Source organism: Thamnophis sirtalis, unplaced genomic scaffold (assembly GCF_051295495.1).
Source record: "Thamnophis sirtalis isolate CommonGarterSnake01/CBP01778 unplaced genomic scaffold, rThaSir2_p1.2 scaffold_5, whole genome shotgun sequence".
Taxonomy (NCBI): domain Eukaryota; kingdom Metazoa; phylum Chordata; class Lepidosauria; order Squamata; family Natricidae; genus Thamnophis; species Thamnophis sirtalis.
The window spans coordinates 15,067,322-15,089,109 of NW_028261385.1; the positions used below are offsets into that span (position 1 = coordinate 15,067,322).

Consider the following 21,788-nt stretch of genomic DNA (forward strand, 5'->3'; position numbering starts at 1 on the left):
CAGAAGAAGGAATATCAGTTCTAGTACTGTTCAAATAGGAAAATCTAGATAAATAAAGGAAGTCCACCATGAGGCTATTGGGGCATAGAGTGTTGTTCCAGCTCTAAGGCTGCATTACTACTACTATTAGTCTTCTCATCATTCCTATCACCCTCTCCTCCCATTTATGACTGCATGACTGTAACTTTGTTGCTTGTATCCTTATGATTTATATTGATATTGTTTCCTGATTGCTTATTTGTACCCTATGACTATCATTAAGTGTTGTACCTTATGATTCTTGATGAATGTATCTTGTCTTTCTAAGCACACTGAGAGCATCTGCATCAAAGACAAATTCCTTGTGTGTCCAATCACACTTGGTCAATAAAGAATTCTATTCTATTCTATTCTATTCTATGGTGAGGTGAACATAAATACAAACAAAATTTAAGAGGGGAGAGGAAGGGAAGGGAAGGAAAAGAAAGATGAAAGAAGAATGGAATATGTGAGATTCTCACTTAACATGGCAACATGGTTTTTCAGTTTATAACCATGTAGATTTCCATCTAATGATAGTTTCTAATCCTAGTTAACCAAGGGGGAAACCTGTACAAGTCTTTAAAAGTACAAAAAAGATCTCTTGGTTTTATTTTTAAATTAGAGATCAAACTTTAGAGTGGAAAGCTACAAAAAAAAAGGAAGCCATGGAATGGATTTAGATGAATCCACATATCTAAATGTGAGATAATTTAAGTCTTCCCACCCCCACTGCATTGCAGCTTAAAAGAACTGAATGCTTTTCAAATGCTAATGGTTTTTTTTATCACGGATAAGATATTACTAAGATTTATTTTTTTGTGGTTTATTACAAAAAACAACAACTTGGATTATTTGCATGCCGAGACTGTAAATGTACTTGGTAAAACAAATAAACAAAAAAAAAGATTAATACATAGAAGTGCTATACGTTGCTGTTTACAGAACTTTTATTTTTATCTTTCCATATGGCATATTACACAGAGCCATATTTTAGTAGTGTTTGGGGGCAGAGCATGTCAAAACTGATGAATGAGATTTATTTTTAAGCAACAGCTAGGCAATATAAAGATATTTCTGTAAAGTATAAAGCTGAGGATCTGGATAAAAAAGCTATCCTGTAAGTTTCCCTGAAAATAAGACCTCCCTGGATAATAAGCCCAATCAGGCTTTTGAACACATGTGCTAAAATAAGCCCTCTCCAAAAATAAGTCCTCTCCAAAAATAAGCCCTCCCTGAAAATATTGCAACACAGCAGCAGCCATGAGGTGACCACACTTGCCATCTCCTGCACCTCAAAAATACTAAGACCTCCTCAAAAATAAGGCCAAGTGCCTTGTCTTATTTTGGGGGAAAACGTGGTATCTCTACCTACCTACCTATCTATCTCTGTCTCTCTCATTTTACCTACCTATCAAATCCTAGAGATCCCATTTAGAGAATGACATATCCTGTTTCCCTGAAAATAAGACCTCTGCAGATAATAAGCCCAATTGGACTTTTGAGTGCATGCACTAAAATAAGCCCTCCCCCCAAATAAGCCCTCCCCAAAAATATTGCAACACAGCAGCAGCCATGAGGTGACCACACTCGCTGCCTCCTGCACCTCAAGAATAATAAGACCTCCCCAAAAATAAGGCCAAGTGCTTATTTCGGGGGTCAAAAGAAAATAAGACCCTATAATGATTTTTGTTAAGGACTCAAAAAGATCTGGTGTACAAAAAAAAATGTGCAGGTACAGTATAGGTGGTACCTTGCTGAATAGTAGTAACTGTGAGAGGGATCTTGGAGTCCTAGTGGACAACCATTTAAATATGAGCCAGCCGTGTGCATCAGCTGCCAAAAAAGCCAACACAGTTCTAGGCTGCATAAACAGAGAAATAGAATCAAGATCACGTGAAGTGTTAATACCACTTTATAATGCCTTGGTAAGGTCACACTTGGAATACTGCATTCAGTTTCGGTCACCATGATGTAGAAAAGATGTGGAGACTCTAGAAAGAGTGCAGAGAAGAGCAACAAAGATGATTAGGGGACTGGAGCCCAAAACATTTTTTAAAAATGGTTGCTGGAACTGGGTATGTCTAGTTTAATGAAAAGAAGGACTAGGGGAGACATAATAACAGTGTTCCAGTATCTCAGGGGCTGCCACAAAGAAGAGGGAGTCAAACTATTCTCCAAAGCATCAGAAGGCAGAACAAGAAGCAATGGATGGAAACTAATCAAGGAGAGAAGCAATGTAGAACTGAGGAGAAATTTCTTGACAGAACAATTAATCAGTGGTGTAGGGTTTCCTGCCTAAGCAGTGGGTTGGACTAGAAGACCTCCAAGGCCCCTTCCAACTCTGTTATTCTATTCTATTCTATTTCCATTCCACTCCATCCTATCCAAAGGAAACATACTGGTTTCCTCTAAGTAAGAACAGAGTTGCAGATCTTTTGAGGAAGCATCGAAGGAGGAACCCCACAACAGACGCCGAGCTACTTTTCTCTCTTATAGATTTTATAAGAATCAGGGATACAGCTTTTAAAAAAACCCAGACAGCAGCCATCTTCCCCTCAACAAATTACTGTCATGTGAAAAAAGCATCATTACAAGTTAAATACTGTAAGAGTTCTGTGCTTGAAAGCAAATGATTTGTCCATTAAAGTGTTCAGCTTGATTTCCAGCCCTAATTTTCAGAAGCAGAACTGTGTGGAGAAAAAAATATCCACTCTATGCAAATGAATCAACCATTCGTGCCGATATATATTTATATTCATATTCAATATATACTGGGAATCGAATTATTTATTTATCAGCACTATTGCAACATAAATGTAACAAGGCAACATTAAAAAAAATGGCTTTCTGCCTGGATGGCACAATACATACATACATACACACACACACACACACACACATACACAAACACACACACACACAAACACACACACACACACACACACACACACACACACAAAATCCCTGGAATGCCCAAATATGGGAGGGAGCATACTGCTTCCCTTTTCTGTCTATCCGCTCACTCTGGGAGCCATCCAGGCAGAAAGCCATTTTTTTTAATGTTGCCTTGTTACATTTGTGTTGCAATTGCGCTGATAAATAAATAATTCGATTCCCAGTAAGGGTATGGCCAGCATAATTGCAAAATATACATATACATATACATACATACATACAATACAATACAATACAATACAATACAATACAATACAATACAATACAATACAATACAATATAATATAATATAATATGGTATGGCAGGCTAGAAATGAGAAGCAGATATGGACTCTAAAGCAGGCAAATCTTAATAGCGAAAAAGGTGGATTTCTACTATGGTTTTAGAGTGCCCTCTGCTGGCGAATACAGGATATCTGAAATGCTTTTTTTTTAAGATCCTTTAGAGAGTTTATTTTATGAGTCGATAGTCTTCTGCTGGAGGCAAAAATAATAATGTGGGGGAAAGAAACCCATGCTGTGTTAACTATTACATTTATATTACATTGCTCAGGATATGGTAAAGCTCAAAAATGCTTAGCCCCAAGTAAGTGGGGAAAGTAAAAAAGGAGCAGAGGGGTGGTAGGATAGCAGAGATCATGCAGCTGCATCCTTTTCTTGAGTTGAAATATTTCCAAAAAGTGATCAATCTTTAACAAGTTTTCATAACTTATCTTACTGAGATTCATTTAACCCAGGGAGGTTCCAATGCCAGCTGGGGAATTCTGGGAGTTTGAAGTCCATACTTATGAAAGTTGCCAAGTTTGAAAAACACCGATTTGACCCACCCAACTTTAATTTACAAAAATTAAGTAATTTACACACACATACACACACACATACACACACACACACACACACACACACACAAAAGGCAAATTGGCCTATTGTTAGTAGCTTGGGAAAAATGGTGATCCAGGACTACTAATCAATTCCTGTGTCAATTGTGTAACTTCACATGGTAGTTGTGGTGTGATGCAGCGCTTCTGATCATTTTATATTTTATTTATGTGTTTGTTTGTTTAGTTAGTTAGTTAGTTAGTTAGTTAGTTAGTTAGTTAGTTAGTTAGTTAGTTGTTTATTTGTCAGTCATGTACAAGATAACAAGAGTAAGAATAAACATGATTATGAATACAGGAAACTGATAGGAATAAATGGGGACAGTAGAACAGGGATGTTAGACACACTGGTGCGCTTATGCATGCCCCTACTGACCTCTTAGAAATGGGGCGAGGTCAACAGTAGACAGTTTAAGGTTAAAGTTATGGGGGTTTGAGGATGTAACAATGGAGTCAGGTAGAAGCATTCCAGGCATTGACCACTCTGCTGCTGAAGTCGTATTTTCTGCAATCGAGTTCAGAGAGATTTACTTGGGGTTTGTACCTTGTGTGCCCGTGAATTATTGAGGCTGAAGCTGAAGCAGTCATTGACAGGTAGGATGTTCTCATATATAATTTTGTGTGCTATGCTTAGGTCAGACGGTAGGAGACGAAGTTCTAGGTTGTCCAAGCCCAAAATCCAAGCTTGGTGGCATAATTTTAGAAGTGAAAATAGCACAGTATCAGAGTAGCAAATTTGGTATATCTGAAAACACCAACAGGGTATTTTGAGGTCTGAAAGGCTTATCATCATTACCATACTATCACCATAGTATCATTACCATACTAAAGTTTGGAGTGAAAAATTGAAACTAACACCTCCAATGCAGAAACCTAACTTGATGCTGCCTGCAGAAGTTCCCCTCCTACAATGTGATATGACAAGTACAAGGATGAGGTCCAAACTTTAGAATGTCTCAGCAGCTGAATCATTAATGATATCACACCTTGGTGTGGATTTGAATCATCAACTACCAGAGAGCAACAGTGGTAGTTGATGATTCAACTTTGGCTGAAAAGCAGAGGTCGCTGGAGGAGGAACAGTTTAAAAACTAAAACATGGTGAAAAACCAGAAAACCTACTAACAAACTAGCAGAAGTGCTATTTCTCCCCAGTTGCTCCATTCTTTTGACACTGTCTCTCTCCATAGAAGATCGAATCATAGGGCTGGAAAGGAAACTGGGGGTCTTCTAGTCCAACCCTCTGCTTCAAGGCCGGAGACCTTACACCATCCCAATCAAATGGTTGTCTAATCTCTCCTTGAAAACTTTGGAGGACCCACAATTCCGGGAGGCAGGCTACTCCATTAATTGTTCTTACTGTCAAAAAAATTCTCCCTACTTCTAGGTTGTAACTGTCTTTAACAAGCTTCCACCCACTGTGCCAGGAGCCACAGTGGCACAATGGTTAGAATGCAGTACTGCAGGCTACTTCTGCTGACTGCCAGCTGCCTGCAATTTGGTAGTTCGAATCTCACCAGGCTCAAGGTTGACTCAGTCTTCCATCCTTTCGAGGTGGGTAAAATGAGGACTCAAATTGTTGGGAGCAATAGGCTGACTCTGTAAACTGCTTAGAGAGGGCTGTAAAGCACGCAAAGCGGTATATAAGTCTAAGTGCTATTGATATTGCTATTTCTTACATCAAATCTCATAGAATCATAGGGCAGAAGGGACATTGGAGGTCTTCTAGTCCAGTCCCCTGTTCAAGCAAGAGACCCAATACCATTTCGGACAAATAGTTATCTAATCTCTTCTTTAAAATCTCCAGTGATGGGGCACCCACAACACCAGGAGGCAAGCTATTCCATTGATTAATTGTTCTCACTGACAGAAAATTTCTCCTTACTTCTAGGTTGGATCTGTCTTGAAGAAGCTTCCACCCTGCCCTCTGGTGCTTTGGGGAATAAGCCAATCTGCCCTTTTCTGTAGCAGACCCTCAAATACTGGAAAACAGTTATCTTGTGCTTAATCTCTTTCAAATGTTGATAAATCCCCAACTCTAACATCAGAAATACATACATACATACATACATACATACATACATACATACATACATACATACATACATACAGGGAGGGAAGGAGGGAGGGAGGGACAGAGAGAGAGAGATCTGTGGTACTGCAAGCAAATTCAAGTCCGTGGCACATCATTAGTTCTCTTTGAGGGTTACATATTCATGCGTCTGGCAAGGTCAGGGGTCGGCAACCTTATACACTCAAAGAGCCACAACAGTCCTAACCGGAAGCCTCCTGCTCAATTCTGGAGCCGACTGGAAGTCCGGTTCCCCCACCATAGAGTCTCCTTCTAGCACAGGATCCTTTTTCCTTTTCCTGACGGGCAATAGGGAGCCACAGCAGAGGGATGAAAGAGCCACATGCGGCTCCAGAGTCGTGGGTTGCTGATCCTTGGGCTAGGTTCTGTTTCCATAAGACCTCTGAAGGTTTGCTACCCCCGCTTCTGATTGGGTCTATTTTGAAGGTGAATGAGGCTGCCTGTTTACTTCCAAAATCTTTTTTTTTTTACAGGAAGCTATCTCTCTCCATATCAGATTGTAATTATTTTTTGTTAAAACGTCTGAGTGAAAATTCCTACCCTTTTCTTTCTTCGCTTTGCAAAAAATATCAAAATATCCAACATTTGGGGGAGTGGGCATTTTATTGCTCAGCTTTCGCCTAACAAACACCATGCTTGTTTACCCAAAGCCCAGCATCTCACAATTTGAAAACTTCAAAGGCTAGTATTTAAACAGGCACTTAAGAATAATCTCAACCCCAAGATTAATAAATATCTGAAGTCCGGGTATCGGTATTTTGAAAAGAGAGGGAAACGGAGCTAAAGAAGCTAACCATTCTTAAAGGAGCACATTTCTTGCAGCAATTACCACGAGATCAGCAGGAAATCAATCACAGATAGCAGTAATAAAAGATGATCTGAGTCTTAAAAGCTAGAGGTAAATGGAGCATTTAAAAAGAAAAATGCAAGCATAATCAAATTGGACTTGGAGGTGCAAGATTGGGAATATGCCCTCTCATAACTCCTAAGGCATGCTCTGCTGATTTACTTCTTTGTTTATGAGCCATCCCGAAGTGAACGTTGTGTCAGCAAAAGCTGGGAAGGAAGGAAGGAGGGAAGGAAGGAAGGAAGGAAGGAAGGAAGGAAGGAAGGAAGGAAGGAAGATGAAGGAAGGAAGGAATAGAGAAAAAGGAAGGAAGGAAGGAAGGGAAGGAAGGAAGGAAGGAGAATGAAGGAAGGAAGAATAGAGAAAGAGAGAGGAAGGAAGGTGGCAGGAGGGAAAGGGAAGGAAGAGAGAAAGAGAGGGAGGGAGGGAAGAGAGAGAGGGAGAGAGGAAGGAAGGAAGGGAAGGAAGAGAGAAAGAGAGGGTGAAAGGAAGGGGAAAGAGAGGGAGGTAGCAGGAGAGAGGGAGGGAGAGAGGAAGGTAGGGAAGGGGAGGAAGGAGGATGAAGGAAGAATAGAGAAAAAAGGGTGGAAGGAGAGAAGGTGGCAGGAGGGAGGAAGAAGGAAGAAAGAGAGAAAGAGAGGGGGGAAGGAAGGGAAGGGGAAAGAGAGGGAGGTAGCAAGAGAGAAGAAGGGAAAAAGGGAGAGAGGAAGGAAGGGAGGGAGGGAGGGAAGGAAGGAAGGAAGGGAGAAAGAAAGGACAGAAGGAAGGGGAAAGAGAGGGAGGTAGCAGGAGAGAGGGAGGGAGAGAGGAAGGAAGGGAAGGGAAGAAAAGGGAAGGAAAGGGAAGGAAGGAGGATGAAGGAAGGAAGAATAGAGAAAAAGGGAGGAAGGAGGGAAGGTGGCAGGAGGGAGGGGGAAGGAAGAAAGAGAGAAAGAGAGGGAGGGAGGAAGGGAAGGAAGGGGAAAGAGGGGGAGGTAACAGGAGAGAGGGAATGTTGACTTTTTAGGTCTCCAAAAAGAGCCCAGCATGTGGCAGGGAACCAGGCCTGTGAAGGACTCACCTAATGTCTTCATCCGTAACAATGAAGGCTTTGCAGAGAGGCTGCGACGTGTTTAACCACACCGCTGGGTTTTTTTCCACGGCGGCCGAGAGCTGTCCTGTGATGGGCGCCGAACTCGTGTGCAATGCGCTGGCCACCGCCGACAAGAGGGTGTCGTCACTGTTCCCGGGGCCCACTCCTAGAGAGCGAATGCAAAAGTGGCTCATTAAAACACGGCATATTCAGAGGGCCGGATTCGCAATAAAAAATGCCCAATAAGATCTCTGCCCCCAAGACAACGCTTAGCGTGAGCTCCGTTTGTTAACAAGCAAATTCTCCCTATAATTAGGGGAGGGCTGCAGGGGGTTCGCAGGGGCTTCGGGAGAACCTCTAGCTAAGATTCTCTGCAGTTCAGAGAGCCCCGAAATCCCACTCCTGGCTGGCCCCACCCACCCCACTCCTCCCAGAAGTCCCCACACGGCTCATTTTGGATGCAGGTAAATGCAGGATGCACATGGATGCTCACGGAGGGCAGAAAATGGGCCTACCGGAAGTTCAGGAAGGGCGGAAATGGGCCCGTTTCCAGCCTGCAGGGGGCCTCCGGAGCCCGGGGAGGCCTTTTTCACCCTCCCAGAGGCTCAAGGAAAGCCTCCGGAGCCTGGGGAGGGCAAAAACTTCACCCCTTTGTGCAGGAGGCCAACTAGGCCACGCCCACCCAGCAACCAGGCAGAGAACTCCTTGCTAAAATTTTGAAGCCCACCCTTGCCTGTAATTGATATAATGCAGGTAGTCCTCGACTTACAAGCCCAGTGAAATCCAACATTTCTGTCACTAAGTGAGACAGGTGTTCAGTGAGTTTTGCCCCATTTTACGACCATTCTTGTCACCGTTGTTAAGTGAAATCACTGCAGTTGTTAAAGTAATAACATGGTTGATAAGTGAATCTGGCTTCCCTCACTGACTTTGCTTCTTTAAAAGGTGATCACATGACACACACGCCCCCAGGACACTGCAACCGTCATATATACTTATAAAGTATATACTTATAAAGTATATACTTATAAAGTATATACTTATAAAGTATACTTATAAAGCCCTTCATGGTATTGGACCTGATAAAGCCCTTCATGGTATTGGATCATGGTAAAATATACTTATAAAGCCCTTCATCAGGGGTGGGTTTCAACCAGTTCGTGGCGGTCCCTGCGAACCAGTTGGTCACCGAACCCGGAAGTAAGTAACTTCCGGGAACAGCGAAGGGCGCGCCCGCCCGCCCGCCCGCGGTCCTTACCCGGTTTTGACGAGTTCTGCGCTTCCACGCATGCGCAGGACGCATACAGCGCCTGCGCGATCGTCCAGGAGCAGCTGGAGCGTCACGCAGACGCTAGTACACATGCGTGCACCGCGCGCGTGCACGAGGACGCCGCCGGCCCCGTTCCAACCGAACCATTTGGAACGGGGTGAGAAACCCATCCCTGCCCTTCATGGTATTGGACCTAGGTACTTGAGAGACCGCCTGCTGCCAATTACCTCCAACAGACCGATTAGATCCCACAGATTAGGCCTCCTCCGAATTCCATCCACTGGCCAATGCCGACTGGCGACCACCCGGAGGAGGGCCTTCTCTGTGGCTGCTCCAGCCCTTTGGAACGAGCTCCCCATGGAGATTCGGACCCTCACCACCTTCCAGGCTTTCCGCAAAGCCCTTAAAACCTGGCTGTTCCGACAGGCCTGGGGCTGATGAGTTCTTGTCCCCGCTCGAATGGTGTGTCTGTTGATTGTTTTTAAATTGTGGTATTGTTTTGTCCATGTCCCTTTTTTTCCTATTTGTATCCCCTCACCCCCCTGACTTGGTTGTCAGCTGCCCTGAGTCCCTTCTGGGAATAGGGCGGTATAGAAATATAATCAATTCAATTCATAAATGTGAGCCAGATATCTAGCATTCACATGTAAATCACGTGACCATGGGGATGCTTGCCAGAAGGGCCTAAAAGATGGATCACCGCTCCCGGGACACTCGCTGCAACCGTCACAAATGTGACCCAATTGCCAAGCGTCTGGATTTTCATCATGTGACCACGGGGATGCTGCAATAGTCATAAGTGTGAAAAATGGCCATAAGTCACTTTTTTCAGGGGTGTTGTAACTGCGAGCAGTCACTAAATGAACTGTTGTAGATTGAGGACTCCCTGCAGTCTTTTAGAACAGTGTTTTTCAAATTCGGCAACTTCAACTCCCAGCATTTCCCGGCTGGGATGCGCGAACAGATTTCCTGCACTTCAGTTCATGGATTACCACTAAATCCATCCGCTCAAAGGGATCTATCAGGGGTGAAATGCTACCAGTTTGGGCTGGTTCGCCCGAACCGGTAGTAAAAAATGCTACTGGTTCACAGAACTGGTAGTAAAAAATATTTTTAAAAGGTTTTTTAAAAAGTTCCAACGATCGCACAGCCAAAAATGCAAAGGTGGGGGGGAGGTTATGAGAAAGAAAGAAAGAAAGAAAGAAAGAAAGAAAGAAAGAAAGAAAGAAAGAAAGAAAGAAAGAAAGAAAGAAAGAAAGAAAAAGAGAGAGAGAGACAGAAACAGAGAGAGAGAGAGAGAAAGAGAAATAAGGGAGAAAGAAAGAAAAAGAAAGGGAGGGAGGGAAGGAGGGGAAAAGGAGAGAGAGGTAGGACTACAAACCTGGCACTAGAAGCAGCTTCAGAGGATAATCCAAAGCTGGAAGGGACCGGGAGGTCATCTAGTCCAATCCTGCTCCAGTAGGATATTGTTAAAGTGAGTTTCTGTCTTTTGTCCCCCAGTTACATGACTACATAGTCACAGACCCACCCACCCACCAAGCCATGCCCACAGAACTGGTAGTAAAAAAAATGTAGATTTCACCACTGGATCCATTAAAACCTCAACATTACCTTGAAGGCCTTTAGGAAGCTCCATGGATTTAATGATTTGCTCACTGACATCTGACGCACTTAAGCCTTGAAGCCTCTTCTCCCAGAAAAGCTAAAAAAGATTTTAAAAAACAACAACAACTATGATCAATGGACACCGTAATTATTCGTTAATATACACACACACAGCCACACAAGTAGCCCTTTGGCTTAACACCAGGATAGGGATCAGAAAAATCTGAAAGTGACTTGATTGATAAGTGAAGTGTCATGTGACCACATCTCTTTTTATGGTTCTTTTTTTTGCCACAGTCGTTAAGCAAGCTGGCTGGGGACATTAAGGGAGACATCACATGATCACGGCTTGCAACTTTGCCTGCCGGCTTCCCCATTGACTTTGTCAGAAGCCGGTGGGGACAATCACAAATGACAATCATCTTGATTGCAGGGATGCATTCCTACCATGTGTCCCCTAAAATAAGACCCACCCCAACAAGAAGCGGTATCGCGTTTTTGAATGCATGTGCTCAAATTAAGCCCTACCCCCCAAATTTGCCCTAATTAAGACCTTGGATCAATCCGGAGTTCTGTTATCGGCTGCAGAGGGCTTTCCAGAAGGCACTAATGGCAAAATTGAGGCCAGGGGTGACACATGCGAGAAGTGGGCCGGCAGCTGGCTCCTACTGGGGAGGGGCTCTCGATGCTACCGCCGTGAGGTGGGTCAATAATTTGACCCCTCCGCTGTTACAATATGTAATATTAGATACATTGACCCCTTACTATAGTCTTCTGTTATGGAATAACTAAGAGGAATAACTCTGGTTTGAGTTCTAACCTTTGTCCGGTCATTTCTATCTGGACATTTTGCCCCCCAAAAATCACTTTTTTACATGTCCACCACATGTGGTAGTAAGTAGGAATGGTATATGCCCAACAATGGAAAAGTCAGGGTGTACCGTCAGAGAGGGAATTAATAAATAAAATATTTCTATGTGCAGAAATGGACAAGTTGACACTAGAAATTAAAAACAAAGGAGGATCAGAATAAAACGATATATGGGATAGATTTTACTATTTGTTGGAAATGAGAGGCGGAAGTTGGAACAAAAAGTAATTTGGATTTGTGAATATGGAGAGTAATGCAATGTATGTAATATATGTAAACACAAATGAGTATATTGACTAGAATATATCTATATGTATAATTAGTAATTCATCGTAAGAAGACAATGTACAATAATATTTGTATAGTTTTGGTTATACACTTTAATATGTAGGGTGGAGATAACGCCAGGATGGTTGCACTGTGACCGATATTATAATAAGAAATGAATAAATAAATTTTCTAAATAATATTATTAATAATAATAAGTCAATGGTATTTGTGATGCATTTTTGAATGTGCAGTTGACTGAGTTTCTTGTTTAATAAATAAAATAATAATAACAATAACAATCATCATCATCATCATCATCTTATATTTTAAGAAGGTACTTGGTTGATACCTAGGATTCTGGCAGCAAACCGTATCTACCATTAGCAAGCTTGTACTCAATCCAGATAAGACCGAGTGGCTGGTGTGTTTCCCTCCTACTAATTGACCAAGTGTTCCATCTCTCAGGCTGGGGGGTCAAACAGTACGCCCCTCAGACAGGGTCCACAATTTGGAAGTCCTCCTGGACCCACAGCTGACTTTTGAACACCACTTGTCAGCTGTGACCAGGGGGGCATTTGCCCAGGTTCGCCTGGTGCACCAGTTGCGTCCCTACCTGAACCGGGAGGCCCTCACAACAGTCACTCGCGCCCTTGTGACCTCTACTGGACTACTGCAACGTGCTCTACATGGGGCAGCCCTTGAAGAGCATTCGGAGACTTCAGCTTGTCCAGAATGCAGCCGCGCGAGCAATCGTGGGTGCACCTCGGTTCACCCACATAACACCTATCCTCCGCGAGCTGCACTGGCTGCCTATTGGTCTCCGGATACGCTTCAAGGCGCTAGTCGTCACTTATAAAGCCCTTCATGGTATTGGACCTGGGTACTTGAGAGACCGCCTGCTGCCAATTACCTCCACCAGACCGATTAGATCCCACAGACAAGGCCTCCTCCGAATTCCATCCGCCGGCCAGTGTCGACTGGCGACTACCCGGAGGAGAGCCTTCTCTGTGGCTGCTCCGACCCTCTGGAACGAACTCCACGTGGAGATTCACACCCTCACCACCCTCCAGGCCTTCCGCAAAGCCCTTAAAACCTGGCTGTTCCGACAGGCCTGGGGCTAAAGAACCGTTGCCCCTATCTCGAATGGTATGATTGTTGCGTGTTTTTAAATTATGTATTGTTTTGTGTTGTTGTTAATTTGTCTGTATCCCCCTTCCCTGGTTTGAGTTTTGAGCCGCCCTGAGTCCCCCTTCGGGGGGAAAGGGCGGCATACAAATGAAATAAACAAATATTAGCATGAATGTTCAGTTGGCTGAGTTTCATGTTTAATGAATAAAGTATATAATAATAATAATAATAATAATAATAATAATAATAATAATAATAATAATAATAATAATAATAATAATAAGTAGTAGTAGTAGTAGTAGTAGTGGTAGTAGTAATAGTAGTAATAGTAAAAGTAGAAGTAGAAATAGAAATAGTAGTAGTAGTAGTTGGCTGAGTTTCATGTTTAATGAATGCTGTGATGGTCATAAGGATGAGGACTGATAATAAGTCAGATTTTTTTCAATATCATTGTTACGTTCGGTCCCTGAATGAATAGTTGCAGGTTGAGGACCACCTATATATAAAAATACTACAAATTGCTGTTTCATGCACAGGTTGAAAGGAGACCTCTACAAACACCACTCAACCATCTAAAAAGTTCCCATTTTTCCATGGTATTCCAGAAAAATGGGACACGGTGGCTCAGTGGCTAAGACGCTGAGCGTTTCAATCAGAAAGGTCAGCAGTTCAAATCCCTAGCGCCGCGTAACGGAGTGAGCTCCCATTACTCGTCCGAGCTTCTGCCAACTTGGCATTTCAAAAGCATGTAAAAATGCAAGTAGGAAAAATAGGGACCACCTTTGGTGGGAAGGTAACAGGGTTCTGTGTGCCTTCGGCGTTTAATCATGCCGGCCACATGACCTTGGAGACATCTTAGGACAGCGCTCGGCTTTGAAACGGAGATGAGCACTGCCCCCTAGAGTCGAGAATGACTAGTACATATGTGCGAGGGGAACCTTTACCTTTACTTTATTCCACAAAAAAAGCATTAACATTCCCATTTGGGGAGGCAGACAAAGAAATCAAGGGAATGCTCAGCCGGGCAATTCATTATTTAAACAATCCTTTTTTCTCTCTCTCTCTCCCTATCTGTCATAATTAATCATCTTCCGTTGTTACTTTCCGCTCCCTTTTCCACACTCAAGCTAGCAGGCATCCTTTTCAAAGCAGTCTGCACAGCGCAAAAGCCCGATGCAATGATAAATGCACATTTAGGGTTTTTTTAAAAGGTGGTTGGAAAAACCGCAAGCATTAGCAGCCCAGACAGGCCTGGCTAAGAATGGAACCGCAACCCGTGTGGGAGGCAGCAAAAATAAAAAAAACCACCTTCAAAGATCATTACCGACACTGCTATTTGCATGGCCAAAAAAAATAAAAAATCTCACTGCGTCCGTCGACATTTCCACCCCCTCAAATAGCAGCTTCAAAGGAGGCGCTTAGAACCGAGCATGGGAAATAAAGGGTTAACCTACCCAACACACACACACACACACACACACACACACACACACACAAACACACACACACACACACACACACACAGCCCTTCCTTCCTGCTGCAAATTTGACATTTAGATGTCACCTCCAGTCAATGCAAATCATTAGGCTAATAACGCAAATATGAACTTCATGCCCTACAGAGTGGGGTCCCAGGGGGGCTTAAAACTCTGGAACAGGGTTGTCAGAGCGATGCTTGATAAGCCTGATGGGGATTGAAGTCCGGTGAGAGATGACAGTTGGATGAGAATCTGGGTTGAATGGCCTAAAGCCTCAGCAACTTTGTGACTTGTGGACTTCAACTCCCAGAATTCCCCTTCCAGTGATGGACATCCCTATCCTAAAGCACTGTGGACTTTCTTTAAAGAGTGGGTTGGATTGGATTGGATTGGATTGGATTGGATTGGATTGGATTGGATTGGATTGGATTGGATTGGATTGGGATGGGATGGGATGGGATGGGATGGATTGGATTGGATTGGATTGGAATGGAATGGAATGGAATAGAATAGGGAATGGGAATGGAAGAGAAGAGAGAAAAGAAGAGAAAAGAAGAGAAAAGAAAAGAAGAGATTTATTGGCCAAGTGTGATTGGACACACAAAAAAATTGTCTCCGGTTCATAAACTCTCAGTCTAGTTCTTTAGTTTGGGTTTAATGCATTGTAGGAACATAGGCATATCTCTATAAACCATGCTTAAAGAAGCTACGTCTGCTGCATGAATCCAGCCAAACTGTGATGCAGAACAAATCTGCCCCAGATCATTCATAGCAGTGAGATCTTAACCTGATAATCTATTGCTTTTCAATGTCTTAGCACAGTGATGGCTAACCTTTTTATTGTCATATGCCAAAAACGTGTGCACGTATAACACTGCGTGCGAGAGCACACCCATAATGCAATGCACACACGACCACTCCCACCCCCATACACTCCGTCCCTGCGCTGCTATCATGTCACCCCTAGTTCTTCTTTTCTCTAGACTAGCCATACCCAATTCCTCCAACCGTTCTTCATATGTTTTAGTCTCCGGGCCTTTAATCACCTTAATTGCTCTTTTCTGCACTTTTCCCAAAGTCTCAACATCTTTTCTGTAATGTGGTAACCAAAACGGGATGCAGTATTCCAGGTGTGGTCTTACTAAGGCTTTATAAAGAGATTCTAATACTTCATGTGATTTTGATTCCATGCCTCTGTTTATACAACCAAGGGTTGCATTAGCTTTCTTTGGCCACTTTGGACTCTCTTTGCTCCACTCCAGTCTCAAAGGAAAATCTTTGAACTATATACAAATTCAGCATTCCTCTGCAGACAATCCTCAACTAACAACATTGTTACGGCATAGACAACCAGTATTTGCGTCCACAACTGTGATCATGTCCTCAGTCACATAATAAAAATTTCAGGTGCTTGGCAACCAGCACATATTTACAAGGGTTGCAATGCCCTGGGGTTATGTCAGGTGTGGGATACAGCCGGTTCATACCGGTTTGGGCAAACCGGTAGCTCCGATAATCAGGTGGGCCTCACCCACCCCTGCGTTTTACTTACCTATATCCTCTTAGCTGATTTGTGCGGCAGAGCAGATTGCTGTTTCTCAGCTGTGTTACTCCCCAGAAGTAACGTGGAAGGTTAAGTTTTGTTAAAACTGCACAAGCACACAACGCGCATCAGGTGCAGGCACACACAGAGCACTCGCGCATGAAGTACACGATCACCGAACCGGTTGTTTAACCAGCAGGATCCCACCACTGGATCATGTGTTTATCATTTCCTCACCACCTTCCAACAAGCAAGGTCAATAGGGGAAGCACGATTTGCTTAACAACTGCAGTGATTTGCTTAACAACCATGCCCCCCCCTCAAAAAAAAAGTTGAAAAAAAATCTGGTAGAACTCACTTAACAACTGCCTTGCTTATCAATGGAAATTCTGATCCCAACCGCTGTTATAAGTCAAGGACTTATAAGTAACTGTGTTGTTCATTAAAGTAGCTTCCTTTTTCAGCTAACTACAGGTAGCCCTCAACTTACGACCACAACTAAATGTATGTTGCTGAGTGATAAATGTGTTAAGTGAATTTTGCCTCATTTTACGATTTTTCTGCCATGTTTGTTAAGTGAATCAGTACAGTTGTTAAATAGGTAACACGGTTGTTAAGGGAATCTGGTTTTCCTCTTGACTTTGCTTGTCAGAAGGTCGCAAAAGGGGATCACGGGACCCTGGGACCACTTCAACCATCATAAATGTGAATCCATTGCCACGTATCCAAATGCAAATGAAGTGACCATGGGGATGCTGCAAGAGTCATAACTATGAAAAAATGGCCGTATGCAGGAGTGGGCTGCTACTGGTTCGTTTGGGTTTGGGAGAACCCATAGCTAATGTTATGGCTGGTTCAGAGAACCTTTAAATCCCACCCATGGCTGGCCATGCCCACCCCTTCCCTCCCCTCCTCCCCACCCCTCCCCACCCCGGAGTCTCCACGTGACCCGTTTTGGATGCGAAGTAAGTGCAGGGCCCACACGGAGGCTCAAGGAGTGGGAGGAACAGGCCTCCCAGAAAGCCTCCAGAGCCTGGTGGAGGTAGTTTTCACCCTCCCGGAGCATCAAAGAAAGCCTCCGGAGCCTGGGGAAGGCAAAAATACCCCCCAACCACTGTGGTGCAGGAGGCCGACTAGGCCATGCCCACCATGGCCACGCCTACCCAGAAACCGAGCAGAGAACCCGTTGCTGAAATTTTTGAAGCCCAACCCTGGTCGTAAGTCACTTTTTTCAGTGCCGTTGCAACTCCAAACAGTCGCTAAGAGAACTGTTGTATGCCGAGGACTATCCCTACATAAGCCTGGGGAAAAAATTGTGGCTGCATTAAGGAACTGATTGCACAGTGCTTGAAACAGCTACACATTTGTTCTAAGTTTGCTTAAAAGCCAGGGGGGAAAAAAATAGGCAAACTTTAAGGAACAGCCGAAGCTCTATATTCACGCGAGACTTTCTTCCAAATTGTTTTGAACTATATGCAGCCCTCGTAATTATTCAGCCTACATTAATTGCTCATTAGGAAAAGGACAATACGTTTCTAATCCCATTGCGTTTAGCTGAAGCAGGAACACAAGCGATACTAGTATTTTCATTTGCCATTTGCATGATTACTGGAAGGACTTTATAAAATGCTCTCATTTGTTAGTTTTAAATCAATTTAGGATACAATTATGTCAAATGTTATGTGATCCCCAAAGGGCACGCCTGGATTGATAATGTGACGGATGAGATTTGTATGTTAATGTAATTGCTTGCCTGCAATGCTCCCTGTGCAAATCATTAATACTTCATTGTCCAATTAACATCAATTTTAAGTCAATCATGATACAAACCGCTTGGGTCACGAAGCTTCACTCACTATTTACACATTTAGCACAACTTAATTATTTTGTTGCCGGTTTTCCTTTGTCTTAAAGTTCAATTGTTTGCTATTCCAATAAAAAATAAAAAAATAGAAATGGTACCAGCTGGAAGAGCGGGAAAACAAATGACTTATTTGGTTGCACAAGTTAGTTCGCTAGCAAGATCAGTTGCTTAAATGGGAATGCCTGAAGTGACCTTATAGCAGGTTGAATTGTTTGTTCACGCAGGTTGGGATCCTATGTAAATGACAGTAGAGGGGATTCTGGCTGAATGCTGAAGAATACATCCTTCCAGTAGTCATGCACAAATAAGACGCGGCTTTTTCCCTCAAAAAAGAGGCTGAAAATCTGGGTGCATTTTATACAGTGAATGCAGCATTTTTGGCCTCCTGAAACCCCATCCCCTTTGCAAAAATGGCCATGCATAGCCTTTAAGAAGTTTCCAGAGTGCTCCTGGAGGCTGGGGAGGGAAGAAATGAGCAAAAAACGGGCTGTTTTTGCTCATTTTTGTTCCCCAGCCCCCAGGAGCATTCTATAAGCCTCCTAAAGGCTATTCATGCCCTTTTTTTAAACAAAAAACAGCCCCATTTTTGGGAGGTCTGCAGAATGCAGAACCTTTTTTAAAAATTTGCCTCTTCAAAATCTTGGTGCGTCTAATACTCTGGTGCGTCTTATACTCGCAAAAATACAGTAATTGAGGGTGGTAAGAATCTTCCACCGTTATGAGAAGCTAGGCAAGCATTACAAAAAATACTTTCATTTGGATCCTAGTATTGAGAGCTAGTAGGATGGGTTTCCTCTTTCTGTGATTTCATCTTGCCTGCCACTATGTTCTGACCTAGGCTTCCCCAAAAAGCACGAGACAGAATCCTGGTCCTGAAAAAAACCCTTTTATTAAACGCATGTGAATAAGTAATATTTATGACCACAGACCTTATCTATCTTGGAAAGCTGCCATGTAAATATTTTCCAAATGAGGTGCTGTGCAAGGAAACACTTGGCACAGAGTCTCTGAGATTCACGGACAGATATTCACACTCCTGAAATGAATCTAACAGCCGAATGAACAAATTGTTTCCTGGAAAAGCCCACTCCCCTTTTGCTCCTCTTTTATTTCCTATGGGAGAGGCCAATCACCTTCCACCTGTGACTTTACTCCCAAGTTGACCCTGATTTCTTAGCTGTTCTTTTCTTCTGGCAGCTCTGCTCATGCGCACACTGGGTACAGGCTCCAGCTGTTCCTCTGACTCACTGCTGTCTAGCTCCGAAGGCAGCTGAAAACTTCCAGATGGCCTTGGCCCCATCTCTGCCTCCGATGCAGAGCCCTCATCCGAGCCTTCCCCAGCCTCCAGGACTGGCCCATGTTCCTCCCCTCCTTCTATTCGACTCTGCTACCAACTCCACTGGCCACTAGCGGGCCACAACACACCAGCCTTCCTTGGTTTTCTTGCCCAATCTGGCTCTTTCCACATCTACTAAACTTTCATTCTCATCACTAGCTAACATCGATGAATGAATGAATGAATGAATGAATGAATGAATGAATGAATGACTCTATCTATCTATCTATCTATCTATCTATCTATCTATCTATCTATCTATCTATCTATCTATCTATGAAATATTGAAAGTCCTACATATCTGGAAGACCATAGGTTGAGAAAAAAATATGTCACACAAACTTTTCTGTTTGGTCTTTACTGGGGGATACGCTGTAAAAAAGCTCCTAAACTTTCAGCAGACAAAGCATGTAGTCTGCAAAGGAGCTATTTAAATCATCTCTTTCTCACAGAAATTAGGGGAGCTGGAAAAAGTCAGTAATTCTGCAAGGAGGAAAACTTGGGAGCACTTGCCCAGAATCAGGACTGAACAGAAAGCCAATGAACAGGTTTTTCATCCCAGAGGCGAAGAAACTCATGCTACAACTTTGCTCTTAAAAGGCAAAGCATATAAAGTCCTGGGGGTGTTGGGAGAATTCAGCCAAGCCTAGCTTAACCTGCAGCATTCTCTACCTATAAGTTTTTCTCCATCTTTGTTCCACCACACTCATACAGATAGTCCTCTCGACTTACAGACACCATTGGGACCAGAATTTCTGTGGTTAAGCAAGGTGGTTGTTAAGTGAATCATTCCCAATTGTGCTACCTTTTTGCAACATTTGTTAAGTGAATCACAGCAATTGTTAAGGGAGTCATATGGTCTTTAAGCAAATCAGGCTTCCTCCATTAACTTTGCGTGTTGGAAGCCAGTTGTCAAGATTGCAAATGCAATTGGAAATATGGAATAACAGAGTTGGAACGGACCTTGGAGGTCTTCTAGTCCAAATCTCTGCTCAAGCAGGAGACAAAATGATGGCGAAACTATGGCACGCCTGCTATAAGTGGTATGCAGAGTCCTCTCTGCAAGTACACCAGCTGTTGCCCCAGCCCAGCTGTGCCGCACATGCGTGCATGCCTCCCACCGGCCAGCTGGTCTTTGGGTCTCTGCCACGCATGCGCAAGGGTGGGATACATGCAGGAGACATGTGTGTCCCACATAAGATGGGGGGAGAACGAGACAGAGACAGAGAGACAGAAAGACAGAGGAAAAGATTATAGCTAGTTAGCTAGAGGATGGATGGATGGATGGATGGATGGATGGATGGATGGATGGAGATAGATAGATAGATGATAGATAGATAGATAGATAGATAGATAGATAGATAGATAGATAGATAGATAGATAGATAGATAGATAGATAGATAGATAGATAGATAGATAATAGACAGACAGATAAACACCATTTAATAAGATGGGAGGGGGGAGGAGGGAGAGAGGGAGAGAAACTTTCTACGAAGGTAGAAAGTAGAAAGTTTTTTCTACTTTTTTTCTACGAAAAAAAGAAAGTACACCCTCTTGGACTTCTTTGTTTTACATATCATATAAATAGTAAAACTATGTAATTGACATAGTAAAAAATCATCCAGTCCTTTGCCATTCTTAAAAGTAGGTAAATACAAGCTCAGATGAACAACAAAACATGACATATCACACCATGTTATTATTTATCTTGCAAAGAGAAAGCCAAAAGGATGTACTCTCTTTTTCACAAGACTGTAAGTGCAAAAAAAAAAAATCAATAGCAAAAGTTTATTTCATTTTCGCCACATTTAAAAGGCTAAGTATAGAAGGGAAAGGTTCATTAGGGACGATATTCTCCCCACATATTTAACAGGATTGAATAAAAAACTCAAAAAGTTGATTTGCAAAAGACTCCGACATTAATGGTAACCTTAGTTTTAGGTTTGCATGCTGCAGAAATCCAATAAACCTGGTAAATTTCTGCAAGAATCCAGCAGTGGGTTAATTCAGTTTCTACATTATGGGTTCCTGGCTAAATACAGCTCATGTTGTTCAGCTTACTGTATTTTTCGGAGTATAAGACACACCGGAGTACAAGACACACCAAGGTTTTGAAGAGGCAAATTTAAAAAAAAATGTTTTTGCATTTTGACCTCCCAAAAATGGCCAGTTTTTTGTTTTAAAAAGGCATGGAGGGGGGGGGGCAAAAAACAAGCAAAAAACGGCCCATTTTTGTCAAAAAAAATGCATGTATAGCCTTTAGGAGGCTTATAGAGTGGTCCTGCGGGGTGGGGGCAAAAATTGCCTGTTTTCCCTCATTTCTGCCTTCCCCAGCCCCCTGGAGCTCTTTGAAAGCCTCCTATAGGCTCTGCATAGCCATTTTGGTGAGGGTGGAGTTTCAGGAGGCAAAAAATGCTGTATTCAGTGTATAAGATGCACCCAGATTTTCAGCCTCTTTTTTGAGGGAAAAGGGTGTGTTTTATACTCCAGAAAATACGGTATGCATTTATACACTAGGACTCCTAGATCTCTCCCACAGTTTCTGCTGTTCCACCTA

The 21,788-nt window shown here is 43.0% G+C and overlaps 1 protein-coding gene across 1 annotated transcript in view; it reads right to left on the bottom strand.

Annotated features, from left to right (window-relative positions):
- Positions 1 to 21,788, bottom strand: part of MBD2 (methyl-CpG binding domain protein 2) — a 65,518-nt gene that overhangs the window by 5,613 nt on the left and 38,117 nt on the right. The window contains exons 4-5 of the mRNA XM_087715336.1: positions 10,747 to 10,837; positions 7,854 to 8,031 (exon numbers count right to left, since the gene is read on the bottom strand). Coding sequence (XP_087571462.1) covers positions 7,854 to 8,031; positions 10,747 to 10,837 — 269 coding nt within the window. The remainder of the gene's footprint in view (positions 1 to 7,853; positions 8,032 to 10,746; positions 10,838 to 21,788) is intronic.